This window comes from Gobio gobio (genome assembly GCF_949357685.1).
Source record: "Gobio gobio genome assembly, chromosome: 2".
Classification (NCBI taxonomy): domain Eukaryota; kingdom Metazoa; phylum Chordata; class Actinopteri; order Cypriniformes; family Gobionidae; genus Gobio; species Gobio gobio.
The window spans coordinates 78,651,213-78,665,881 of record NC_137098.1 but is presented as its reverse complement, the minus strand read 5'-3'; the positions used below and the strand labels follow the sequence as shown (position 1 = coordinate 78,665,881).

Below are 14,669 nucleotides of genomic sequence, written 5' to 3'. Positions count from 1 at the left end.
GACTGAATCTACTGTTAAATTCACAGGTTTCAAAGGTTGTGTTAATTTTCTGTTGGATTCACTGAAGAAAAAATAAGACCATCATTCCTATTAAATTCAGTTAACTTCACGTTTATTTGTACAACAATACGCAATACATATGCTTTCAAAGTAGCTTTACAGAGAAACACATGTTTCTACATTACAGTTTAGAGTCATTTGTCATCAGTGTGATGTCAGAATGTCCAGAAATGAACAGTTCTCAGATAATACAGTCAGATAACATTATTCATTTAAGCAGAAACAATGAGCTCGATGAAGTCATTATTACAAGTCGTGAACACAATGATTACAATATATAGATAAATGTAGCATAGGTGTGTGTTGCTTCAGAGTCTTTTATTAGACTCTACATGGCCAAATGTAGTTTATTCACAGCTACTGAATGCCACAGGAAGTGAAGAGAGCGCCAGCTACAGGTAAGGGAACATCCAGTCAATGATAAACAAGAAAACCAGACTACGTTTTGTTTTGAATTTCAAATGTTACAATATTTGGCTGATTATAAATTAGCGTTGGGGAAATTGAAGCTCTGGTCATGAATACTCTTATTATGACACTAGCTCTTCCATTTAATGAAGAATGGAGGATAAGCAAGTATGGCGGTCAGCGGTCACGTGTTTGGCATGGAGAGAGGTTCAAACGGTTTAGGGGTTTTCTTCATTAACACAGTAGAAGAACTTTACACCCTTGAGATCAGACTCCAGGCCCTGAAAACATTACTATTAGAAGGATTAATGTACAGACTATAGCAAGATCTAACTAGAGCGCTTTAGAGGATATGAAGAAGGACAGCACACATTATATCACGTCTAAATGGGAACTTAAGGTAGTGTTAGTAACAGAGGATGAAGAACTCTCTAATATGTGAGGACAGTAAATCAGCTGACTTCATCCTCTCAGTTCTCAGACACTAGATGAATGAGGAAGAGTCTGGAGGCTTTGGCTTGATCGGGAAAGGCATCTGTGTCTGTATCTGTGCTTCTGTCTAAACTCTGGATTGGTCAGTCTGAGCTGTCTCTCAGTAAAGGTAGACTGGACTCTACAGGAGATTCTACAGGTTCTGCACAATCCAGAATCTTAATCGGACTTTTATCCCCTACTCCTGGATTAAAGAGCGGAGCGATGACTGATCCAGTGAATGTGGAGCTCATGGTCAGCAGATGTTTCCTCTCTTTGACATTGTAAAATGACAGATGACCGTCATCATAATCTAACAGAACTCCCAGTCGTTCAGGTCTCGGCGTCAGTGGGAGAGTAACTGGTGGATCAGTGTTGGTGTTAAAGCCTTTAGGACCGTCTGAACACAAGAACCAGAAACCGCTTGATGGATTTAAAGCAGATCTGTATTTTGAACGATAATTGTTATATTTCCCCACACCAATTAACCAGAAGTCTTTAGGAGGTGAATCTTCTTCTGCCAATGAAACCTCCCAATAGTGACGTCCAGATGTGAATGTTTGAGCTCCTAATGCACATAATTCATATGGAAATCCCTCTCCAGTGTGATTATATTCTGGAGAATCTCTCACTATTTTACGGTCCTCAGAAACACTCAGATCTGGAGATACATACTTTTGGTCAATAGTGATCTGAACTGAGAGGAAAAAATGCAACAATTATTAATCCTCATGTGTGTGAGATCATATTTACACATGTGCATATTTGACTATAGATGATGAAATGCATATATAGCTGAGATGATGTCATACCTGCATGTTTCCTCAGTTCCTCTATATTTGTGTCTCCCACAACTAAAATAAAAAACAATTAGAGACTTTAGAGAAAGAAATCTACAGCTGTAACTGAGAACATCTAGAGTTATCATCAATATATGACAGGAATGATTCGATTTATCTATTTTATGTTATTTATCCTTCATTCTCCATAATAAAGCTGTATATTTGATTATGTTCATACTATGTTCTAACCCTTTTAAAAGAAAATCTATCAATCAAACATAAGCACATATGAGAAATGATTGCAAGATCAAATTTTGAACTGTTTCTACACAACATTTAATGAATGAGAGATCAGGAGCTCATTCCTGTTCCTGGAGATTTCACAGATCAGAGATCAGCTCCTCCACCGTCTGTCATTATGGTCATGAAGCTGCATTTGATCAGCGCTGGAGATGAACTTTGCAGGATCTTCAGGAACAGGACTGGGCAGCTGATATTTGATCTGTTAGTTTACCGTGTTTGTCTGTAATCTGAGAGCGGAGCGGAGCAGATACTGTATATAACTGAGATGTCACCATAACCTACCTGTGTCTTTCTTCAGTTCTTCTGTAGTATTGTCTCTCACAGCTAAAACGAAAACTACAGCTGTAATTGTGGACATACTATACAGTTATCACTATTTGCTGGAAATGTGTTGCATTAACAAACATTACAAAAAAAAGAGAATTATGTGATGGTGGCAGTGCCAAGGCAAATGATTTTACTATAATTCTACATCATCAATTTCCCAGATTAAAGTTATACTTTGGATTGTTTTCACATTATGTTCTGGTTCAAGATTTCTGCTACGACATGCACATGAGCATTTACTGTATGTGATGTTTAGTGTATCGCTTCAGATATTAATATTAATGATTAATCTTCTTCAGTTACCTTCGTTTGCTGGTCTCTCCGGAGATTCATCGTCACAATCTAAAATAAGAGAACATTTCATTTTGAACATTAAATTATGAATTGTTTCCACAAATACTCCAGAATTTGTAAACCACAATACATTTAGCTGTTAAGCTGATTCATGTGTGTTTTGGGTATTATGTGTAGTTTAATCACCTTTTTTAGCGGTTTTCTTCCCTGAAAGAAAACATATAAAACACATATGTCACATGTCTGTTGTGTTTATTATGTTTCCGGCCTGACGGCTCCGATCTTTAGAATATTGCAATTTAATAATACTTAAATCGATATGTCATCCTCAATAAACCCGTCTCCGGCGTGATGACTCCGATCTTTCAAATATTCTGATATATTATGACCTCTGAGCTGTAAAGTTTCCAGAATAATAATAATACGCTGTTTGTTAATTGGCCAGAGGAGAACTGGCACCCCGACTGAGCCTGGTTTCTCCCAAGGTTTATTTTTCTCCATTAGGTCACCTGATGGGGTTTTGGTTTCCTTGCCACTGTTGCCTCTGGCTTGGCGTGCTCAGTTGGGGACACTAAATTTTTCAACTAAATTTCCAAATAAATCTAATTATTAAACTAAATTAACCATTTAAACTAAATTACTGATCTAAAGCCCACACTGTCACTGTATGATAATTGAAATGAACTGATGACATCACCGTTTTCTCCGGAATGGCTGTGCGGCTGAATCAAATTATGCTGCATTATTTTCCTGTTTAACACTGTAAAGCTGATTTGAAACAATCTGCATTGTTAAAAGCGCTATATAAACAAAGTTGACTTGACTTGACTTTATTGAGTTCCTGTGTCCTAGGCCCCGTCCAGACGGATCTGGCGTTTTGGGAGCATGAAACCGATATTTTTTTTAACTGGGTCCCAGAGAGGATAAATCTGAAAACGACACCCTTGTGTTTCCGTGTGTACAGCCAATCCGTATATTTTGTGAAACGGAGATGTCATCACACCACGTCCCTCACGGTAAAGACTAGAAGGGACACAGCTACGGCCACGGCATGCGCACATCAATATGGCATCATTTAATTACTGTATTTGCATTATTGGAAGGGTAGGGTTGGGGTAGGTGTAGGCGTTAATAAAACACAATCTGGTAAGCAGCACATTTATTTAGTTATTTTATTGTGAGATTTTGCCTCACTTTCTACCATTGCTGTAGCCCTTCTAGCCACAACTCTCTGTTCTTAGTGTATTACAGCGCCACATACTGGCCTGACCTGGATACTACATCGTTTTGAGTCGGTTTAAATGCTCTCGTTTGTACGCAAATAATTCTTGAGACGAGGGGGAAAAAAATTGGATAGTGAAAGCTCTGGCTTTGTGTGGATGTGGCGCTAGTTTTCCCTAGTCAGTCTAATGAGTCATGTCTTTCACCTGTACGTCATTAATCACCCCAATCACTCTGTGTATTTAAGCCTTCAGTTCTCCCTCAGTGTTTGTCCGTCTTTGTCTATGATACTACGTATTTAATGTGAATTCTGTGAGTTTTGTTATTAAATATCCTGTTTCCTGTTCCTCCTTGTCTTCATGAGCTTTTATACGACACGTTACGTGACAGAAACCGGACCACAACAGTTTTTTATTTGCGGCGTTTTCCCTTGTTTGTTTAATTTTTCCTGCCTATCATGGACATCCCCGCTGTGTAGCTACTCTGCCTGGAGCAGGAAGACCGTTTACCGTTTCACACCTTATTTTTTACTATGCCGTTCCACAGCCAGTTCCTCAGCCCTGCCTTCCCTGCTGTCCTTCAGCCCCTCTGCTCCGCCCACATGTTGTGTGGACCCGCCTCGTGTGCTCAGTCCATCGGCTCTATCCGGCCCAGAGGATCACCAGTCTCTGTGCCCAGCACTCCACCGCGGTCCATCAACACTTCGGCTCTGCCCTGGCTCCTCCCTCCCTCGGCTCCACCGGAAACCTTTGGCCATACGGCTTCGCCGGGCTCCCTTGTCTCTCTGGCTTCGCCTTGGTCAGCCGTCAACCTGCCAGCACCTTTGGCCCCATCTGGCTCCGCCTTCCCCCGGCTCTGTCCTCTGTCCCCCCGGCTCTGCCTCTGTCCTGTGGTCATCCGTCTCCACCTCAGACACTCGTAGCCGCGGCTCCACCTCGGTTTCCTGGGCCTCAGGTCTTGCATGGGCTCATCGACCCAGCATCGTCAGTGGTCATCCCCAGGGTGTATTCCAGCGTATTCCAATGTCTCATGTCTGTTGTGTTTATTGTGTTTTCATTGAGTTCCTGTGTCCTAGTTTTCCCTAGTCAGTCTAATTAATCATGTCTTTCACCTGTACCTCGTTAATCACCCCAATCACTCTGTGTATTTAAGCCTTCAGATCTCCCTCAGTGTTCATCTTCGTCTATGATACTACGCATTTGATGTGAATTCTGTGAGTTTTGTTATTACATTTTGTTTCCTGTTCCTGCTTGTCTTCGTGAGCTTTTATACGACACATTACGTGACAACATAAGCATAAAAACCTGCATTAAAAAAAAAACGTTTTAAGATAAAATTCTGTGAAATAAATCTTTCTTCCAGATTGTACCTGTTAGTTTGTGTCTGTATTTGTACAGGATAAACCCAACCAAACCCAGAGCACAAATGAGAACGATGAAGAAAAGAGCCTTCCATGGATCAGATGAGTCTGATGGATCTGACGAGTCTGGTGGATCTGAGGAAGAAATTCCTTATGAATTTAAACTCAACTCTGGAGCTAAATATATAAATCAATAACAATAATTAACCTTAAAAATGGCATTCACATTTTATTTGATGAATTAGTCATTTCTGTAGGTGAACTATTCCTTTAATGAGGTGTAGATCCACAAAAACATAATGAATTTTGACTCACCAGTGACTTTGAGAACCACTTTACTGCTGTCATATGCACTATCTCCACTCACATAGCAGTAAAATGAACCTTCATCCTGAATCCTGAGCTTCTCCAGCTGTAGAGAGACGTCTCCATCCTTCAGTCCTCCAGACTGATCTGAGCGCAGAGTCAGTGAGCTTCGGTTCCTGTACGATTCCTCCTGGATGTCCTGGATCTTCCCATACTGATAGAAGAGAACAGGGTTGCTGAACTGGTCATGACGGTACCAGCGGATCTCCAGAGCTTCAGCGTTCTCTGGAGGAGAGATCCAGCAGGGCAGAGTGACTGTGGACCCGACATGAGCCACTATCTGATCACCAGGAACCACAACACTGAACGACACTGAGAGACACAGAAAGACAAAGGGGTTAAAGGGCTGGGTCACCCAAAATGAAAATTCTGTCATTAATTACTCACCCTCATGTTGTTCCAAACCTGTAAGACTTACATTCATCTTTAGAACACAAATGAAGATCCGTTTGATAAAATCGGAGAGCTTTCTGTCCCTCATGTCAAGTCACCTTCATTTATACAGCACTTTTCACAGTATGGATTGTTTCAAAGCAGCTTTACAGTGATAATAGGAGATTCATGGAAGAGAGATTGTTTTGGCTGAACATCAGCTCTAGAATAAAGTTACTGTCCCTCCGCAGACAGTCTACTCAACTACTACTTTGATGCTTTAATGAAAGTTCATTAAGAGATCATAAACCTAATCCATATGCATTTTCTGAAGAGACGTGATCGCTTTATATGAAGAACAGATTGAATTTAGGCTTTTATTCACAAACAGAAGCTCAACTGGTCTTCTTCATGGCATATGACATCATCACGTGTTACAAACAGAGGTGACACGGATAACAGAAGCAGATGAAAGCAGAGTTTATTTGCAGAACCAGGATGTGAGCAGATGAGGTGAGAGTCAGATATGGCAGTTCAGGTGAATGCTGGATATGATTTTGATGCGATATGTTTTCTTGATTGCAGAACAGCGGGACAATGGATCGAAGGAGACGAGGACCAGGAGACAGGACGAGACGAGGAGACACTCAGGAGACGAAGGAGATCAGGTAAGTATTCAGGTGAGTCCGAGGAAGCAAGCATGAGTAGTAGCATGTGCAAACGAGACCGGACATTGACTGAGTGTGAGCGTGGGGCTTAAGTGCAGGTGGTGATTGCTGTGGTGATGACGTGCAGGTGTATGTGCTCCGTACTCTGGTGATTGGGATCGTTGTGGTTGTGAGAGGGTGGAGCCTGGCATGCTTGTAACATCACGTTGGCAAGGTCACATGATGTAGGTGGAAGAACCGACCCAGTGCCGAAAAACTCCATCTCATGTTCTCCTCCAACTTTAAAATCGTCCACTGATTTTAAACGACGTGCCGTTCATAAGTTCTTTGCTCATATAACTGGCTGAGGTGTTTAATTAGAAGCATATTTAGTTATATTGGTTCTCAAGCCATGTGCGTGTGTGGGACAGGAAACCCGATGCCAGCAGGCCCAACACCTCAAGCCATGTGCAACTTCCTCAACCTCGACTGAGTCGAAATAACCATGCAAGCTCATAATTTCCTGTTCAGTCGACGCAGAAGAAATCGATTGCCACTTCAACACCATCAGACCGAACTATCAAGGCTTTCTCCTGCGATTTCACCTCGGATGCTCTTCTACAGCTCAGGCTAAATGCAAGTAACGTACAATATATAAATCACTGTGTAGTTAGTGAAACTGTAAACCCATTTGTTCAGACAAAGGAGCTTATCAATGCTGGTTTCTCCCAGGTGTTTCCATAAGTTTCATCCATCTGTTCTAACCCACTTTTTCAACCACTTTATCTTTGCCTCTTACCATGTCTGTGTGATGTGTATGTATGTTTCATGTTAGTTTAGTCTTGTCCGTGATTTAGTTAATACAAATTGTGCACAATATATGTTTGGTTCTGACTCCCTGTCTGCAAGCAAATTGTCCCTTAAATGATCGATCTTGTTATGCGCTCTAATCTCTATAAATACATAAGGAAGAATTATTTTACTGTGACCATGAAAAATATATTTTTCTTAGAATTATTAATCAATACTGAGTGTTCACAGGATGAACTGATTGATTGTAATGTTAATGTAACTACACCAAGTTAATCTCATTAACTGATTCAAATATTCATAATTAATCATAATAAATAATCATGAGTTATGAATAATTATTAATATTTCCCCTCTGAGATAATTTGCTACACATTATTATGTAAAAATACAGAACATTTCCTTTTAAAAACAGAAATTTGATGCAATACCAAAATACAAGCCTTTCGCTGTAATTTTAATAGTGGAAATTTCAATTGTTGTATTTAAATTATATAATGACAAAACGGGAAAAGTCTGTAAAACAAACAAACAAACAAACAAACAAACAAACAAACAAACAAACCATTACCTGTAAAATGACATTTATTGTTGTGTATGTTGCAGAAGTTTAGTCACTAACAAATGTGAATCATAATTTTAATGGGTGAAAAAACAATGTTTTCATTTACTTAATTCAAATTACGCCATAGATTGAATTAAACACTAAACACTGATGCCAATGTCATGTCAATAGGATTAGATGTAAATTGAACGTTAAACATATTGAACTATACATTAAACCAATTTAATTTATTTCCTATTTCCTCCCAATTAGCACTGGAAGAAATTGCCGTCCAAGCTGAATTTAAAATGGTGTTATTCAGCATCTTGACTAATATTGGACGTCAAATAAATATCAAGGGGCACACTGGGTAAACTTCCATATGTGTAACCCACTGGCGTCCAATAGTAGGTGTTCACATATACGAATTACTCAATAAATATGAGGAATGTGTGGAATATTTAAGCCAATTAAACCCAAACGTGTCTTACCAGAAGTCTTTATGAGGAGATTCAGCAGTAAAGCGATGATAATGATCCACCTCATTCCTGAGGAAACACACACAGACTCTCCAGAAACACATGAATATTGAGAGATAGGCTATGATAAAACCTTCAATGAGGAAACTCACCGGAGAGACAAAGACTCGTCTGTTAAATCACACTCGGTTTAGATCAACACAACAACAGACGAACATCAGAATCGATGAACCGCGCTGCTGTCCTTCCTCCTGCTTACTTTCACTTTCTGAAAATATCGTGACCCCTCAATAAAACTCACGTCAGGATCCAATCAAACGAGTTACTCATTATATTTTCTCTTTAAGACTGGCCATAACTTGTTACACGAGTGAGTCAGTTACATAAAACATAGACTGGTCTAATTTCTGAAGACGTCTTAATGATGAATGCTTCATTTTCATTCTAATTCTGTTGTGTTTTCTAACTATAACACTGCAAACTGATCATCAAATAATTCTCCAACAGGGGACCATGAAGCCAATAGATGTAAATATTTAGGGCCCGATGGTGTGAGGATTGGAATCGCTCGGCCTATTCTTCTTCCTCTCCAAAATGAATCACATTTTTGAGGGCCTAAACATGCTCGAAAACTCACTTTGCACACGTGTCAGAAGTGGTGAAGATTTACGTCTGATATGAGTTTCAGAATTAGGCTCGATAGCGCCACCTACAAAATTTTAATTAAGCGCCGTTCGAGCTACGTTTCATGTCCGAGTATGTAATTCGGTATACACATGTAACAGTGAGATATTTAAACATTTCTCTAGCAGTTTTTGTCATTTCCAGACGTTGTACTTTAATCAACTCCGCCTAGAGATTTAATCAGACCAACATCATATTTGCACAGTCTAATCTAAAGGCCTTTGCCTTTATGCTCAAATGGCTCGATAGCGCCATCTACAACATTTCAACAAAGTGCCCCTTCCGCTACGCTTCACGTACAGGTATGTCATTCGGTACACAAATGTAACAGCCCAATACCTACAAAAAAGTCTCCTTGTACGAAATCTGAAAACCAACAGGAAGTGAGATATTTTGAATTTTCTTTGCAAAATGTTTGCAGTTTTTGCCATTTCCAGACGTTGTACTTTAAGGAACTCCTGCTAGAGATGAAATCAGATCATCATCATATTTGGTCAGTCTAATCTAAAGGTCTTAGTGATGTTAAATTGTGAAGATCTTGAGTTTTCGCTGAAGGGCGTGTCCGTGGCGGCCTCACAAAGTTTGATGTTTCGCCATTAAACAGGAAGTTGTAACTCAGGCATACAATGTCTGATCTGATGTTTGATAATAGTCCTGACCTGAAGACTCTACATGGCCATATTCAGTTATGGTCATAGCGCCACCTGCTGGCAGCAGGAAATGTGGCACATTGAAGTGAGTTTGCCATATTTCTCCTATATTTACCTGCTTAAATGCATGTGGCCCACTATTCACTGTCTTCCTGAGGCCACCATGTGCGAGGGCCCGAGGGCAGCTTTAATTAAACATTTATTTCCAAACTGGCAACAGCAGTTTTGTGTCTCACGGGTTTATCTGTGGCAATAGCCAACAATACATTGTATGGGTCAAAATTATCCATTTTTCTTTAATGCCAAAAATCATTAGGATATTAAGATCATGTTCCATTAAGATATTCTGTAAATGTCCATAAATATATCATAAATGTATTATTAGAATATGCATGGCTAAGGACTTCATTTGGACAATTCTCAATATTTAGATTTTAATGCACGCTCAGATTCCAGATTTACAAATATTGTCCTAACAAACCACACATCAATGGAGAGATTATTTCAAAGAATTGACCCTTATGGCATGTTTTTGTGGTCACATATGGCAACAAATATTGAATCACATGAATAAATACGTGTTTTCTCTCTCTCTCTCTCTCTCTCTCTCTCTCTCTCTCTCTCTCTCTCTCTCTCTCTCTCTCTCTCTCTCTCTCTCTCTCTCTCTCTCTCTCTCTCTGTCTCTCTCTCTCTCTCTCTCTCTCTCTCTGTCTCTCTCTCTCTCTCTCTCTCTCTCTCTCTCTCTCTCTCTCTCTCTCTCTCTCTCTCTCTCTCCCTCTCTCTCTCTCTGCTTCTGTTTCTGTCGGCCACTCCCTCATGTTTCCTGTCTTAATCTGGGCACTCAGCATTTAATCACCTTTAAGAAGTCCTGACTCAGAGAGAGGAGTTCAGCTGGAGGAGCTCTCATCTGCTCACGGTAAGAGTCACACGCGTGCGTTCATACATGATCTGACCGCTTACTCTACATACACATGATCTGATCTGACCGCTTGCTCTTCATACATGATCTGACCGCTTGCTCTTCATACACATGATCTGACCGCTTACTCTACATACACATGATCTGATCTGACCGCTTACTCTACATACACATGATCTGATCTGACCGCTTACTCTACATACACATGATCTGATCTGACCGCTTACTCTACATACACATGATCTGATCTGACCGCTTGCTCTTCATACATGATCTGACCGCTTGCTCTTCATACATGATCTGACCGCTTGCTCTTCATACATGATCTGACCGCTTGCTCTACATACATGATCTGACCGCTTGCTCTACATACACATGATCTGACCGCTTGCTCTTCATACACATGATCTGACCGCTTGCTCTTCATACATGATCTGACCGCTTGCTCTTCATACACATGATCTGACCGCTTGCTCTTCATACACATGATCTGACCGCTTGCTCTTCATACATGATCTGACCGCTTGCTCTACATACATGATCTGACCGCTTGCTCTTCATACACATGATCTGACCGCTTGCTCTTCATACATGATCTGACCGCTTGCTCTTCATACACATGCTCTGACCGCTTGCTCTTCATACACATGATCTGACCGCTTGCTCTTCATACATGATCTGACCGCTTGCTCTACATACATGATCTGACCGCTTGCTCTTCATACATGATCTGACCGCTTGCTCTTCATACATGATCTGACCGCTTGCTCTACATACACATGATCTGACCGCTTGCTCTTCATACACATGATCTGACCGCTTGCTCTTCATACATGATCTGACCGCTTGCTCTTCATACACATGATCTGACCGCTTGCTCTTCATACACATGATCTGACCGCTTGCTCTTCATACATGATCTGACCGCTTGCTCTACATACATGATCTGACCGCTTGCTCTTCATACATGATCTGACCGCTTGCTCTACATACACATGATCTGACCTCTTGCTCTTCATACACATGATCTGACCGCTTGCTCTTCATACACATGATCTGACCGCTTGCTCTTCATACATGATCTGATCTGACCGCTTGCTCTACATACACATGATCTGACCGCTTGCTCTTCATACACATGATCTGACCGCTTGCTCTTCATACATGATCTGACCGCTTGCTCTTCATACACATGATCTGATCTGACCGCTTGCTCTACATACACATGATCTGACCGCTTGCTCTTCATACATGATCTGACCGCTTGCTCTTCATACACATGATCTGATCTGACCGCTTGCTCTACATACACATGATCTGACCGCTTGCTCTTCATACATGATCTGATCTGACCGCTTGCTCTTCATACATGATCTGACCGCTTGCTCTACATACATGATCTGACCGCTTGCTCTACATACACATGATCTGACCGCTTGCTCTTCATACACATGATCTGACCACTTGCTCTTCATACATGATCTGACCGCTTGCTCTTCATACACATGATCTGACCTCTTGCTCTTCATACACATGATCTGACCGCTTGCTCTTCATACACATAATCTGACCGCTTGCTCTTCATACATGATCTGATCTGACCGCTTGCTCTACATACACATGATCTGACCGCTTGCTCTTCATACACATGATCTGACCGCTTGCTCTACATACACATGATCTGACCGCTTGCTCTTCATACATGATCTGACCGCTTGCTCTTCATACACATGATCTGATCTGACCGCTTGCTCTACATACACATGATCTGACCGCTTGCTCTTCATACACATGATCTGACCGCTTGCTCTACATACACATGATCTGATCTGACCGCTTGCTCTACATACACATGATCTGACCGCTTGCTCTTCATACATGATCTGATCTGACCGCTTGCTCTTCATACATGATCTGAACGCTTGCTCTTCATACATGATCTGATCTGACCGCTTGCTCTTCATACATGATCTGACCGCTTGCTCTTCATACATGATCTGACCGCTTGCTCTTCATACACATGATCTGACCGCTTGCTCTTCATACTTGATCTGACAGCTTGCTCTTCATACATGATCTGACCGCTTGCTCTTCATACATGATCTGACTGCTTGCTCTTCATACATGATCTGACCGCTTGCTCTACATACATGATCTGACCGCTTGCTCTTCATACATGATCTGACCGCTTGCTCTTCATACACATGATCTGACCGCTTGCTCTACATACACATGATCTGACCGCTTGCTCTTCATACACATAATCTGACCGCTTGCTCTTCATACATGATCTGACCGCTTGCTCTTCATACATGATCTGACCGCTTGCTCTTCATACATGATCTGACCGCTTGCTCTTCATACATGATTTGACCGCTTGCTCTTCATACATGATCTGACCGCTTGCTCTTCATACATGATCTGACCGCTTGCTCTTCATACATGATCTGATCGCTTGCTCTACATACATGATCTGACCGCTTGCTCTTCATACATGATCTGACCGCTTGCTCTACATACACATGATCTGACCGCTTGCTCTTCATACACATGATCTGACCGCTTGCTCTTCATACACATGATCTGATCTGACCGCTTGCTCTTCATACATGATCTTACCGCTTGCTCTTCATACACATGATCTGATCTGACCACTTGCTCTACATACACATGATCTGATCTGACCGCTTGCTCTACATACACATGATCTGACCGCTTGCTCTTCATACATGATCTGATCTGACCGCTTGCTCTTCATACATGATCTGAACGCTTGCTCTTCATACATGATCTGATCTGACCGCTTGCTCTTCATACATGATCTGATCTGACCGCTTGCTCTTCATACACATGATCTGACCGCTTTCTCTTCATACATGATCTGACCGCTTGCTCTTCATACATGATCTGACCGCTTGCTCTTCATACATGATCTGACCGCTTGCTCTTCATACACATGATCTGACCGCTTGCTCTTCATACACATGATCTGACCGCTTGCTCTTCATACACATGATCTGACCGCTTGCTCTTCATACACATGATCTGACCGCTTGCTCTTCATACATGATCTGACCGCTTGCTCTTCATACACATGATCTGACCGCTTGCTCTTCATACATGATCTGACCGCTTGCTCTTCATACACATGATCTGACCGCTTGCTCTACATACACATGATCTGACCGCTTGCTCTTCATACACATGATCTGACCGCTTGCTCTACATACACATGATCTGACCGCTTGCTCGTCATACACATGATCTGATCTGACCGCTTGCTCTTCATACACATGATCTGACCGCTTGCTCAACATACACATGATCTGACCGCTTGCTCTACATACACATGATCTGACTGCTTGCTCTTCATACATGATCTGACCGCTTGCTCTTCATACATGATCTGACCACTTGCTTTTCATACATGATCTGACCGCTTGCTCTTCATACATGATCTGACCTCTTGCTCTACATACATGATCTGACCACTTGCTTTTCATACACATGATCTGACCGCTTGCTCTTCATACATGATCTGATCTGACCGCTTGCTCTTCATACATGATCTGACCGCTTGTTCTTCATACATGATCTGACCGCTTGCTCTTCATACACATGATCTGCCCGCTTGCTCTTCATACATGATCTGACCGCTTGCTCTTCATACACATGATCTGACCGCTTGCTCTTCATACATGATCTGACCATTTGCTCTTCATACATGATCTGACCGCTTGCTCTTCATACACATGATCTGACCGCTTGCTCTTCATACACATGATCTGACCGCTTGCTCTTCATACATGATCTGACCGCTTGCTCTTCATACATGATCTGACCGATTGCTCTTCATACACATGATCTGACCGCTTGCTCTTCATACATGATCTGACCGCTTGCTCTTCATACACATGATCTCACCACTTGCTCTTCATACATGATCTGACCTCTTGCTCTTCATATATGATC

At 41.5% G+C, this 14,669-nt stretch overlaps 1 protein-coding gene across 1 annotated transcript; it reads right to left on the bottom strand.

Moving 5' to 3' along the window:
• Positions 1 to 97: 97 nt before the first annotated feature.
• On the bottom strand, positions 98 to 6,894 carry LOC307118814 (butyrophilin subfamily 1 member A1-like; the record flags this gene model as incomplete). The annotated part of the gene is made up of 8 exons (XM_079804624.1): positions 98 to 1,636; positions 1,752 to 1,793; positions 2,307 to 2,366; positions 2,655 to 2,693; positions 2,832 to 2,852; positions 5,236 to 5,361; positions 5,542 to 5,904; positions 6,777 to 6,894. The coding sequence occupies 8 exons, from the start codon at positions 6,892 to 6,894 to the stop codon at positions 1,044 to 1,046; spliced, it is 1,362 nt and encodes a 453-aa protein (XP_079660750.1). The 3' UTR covers positions 98 to 1,043.
• Positions 6,895 to 14,669: the final 7,775 nt, after the last annotated feature.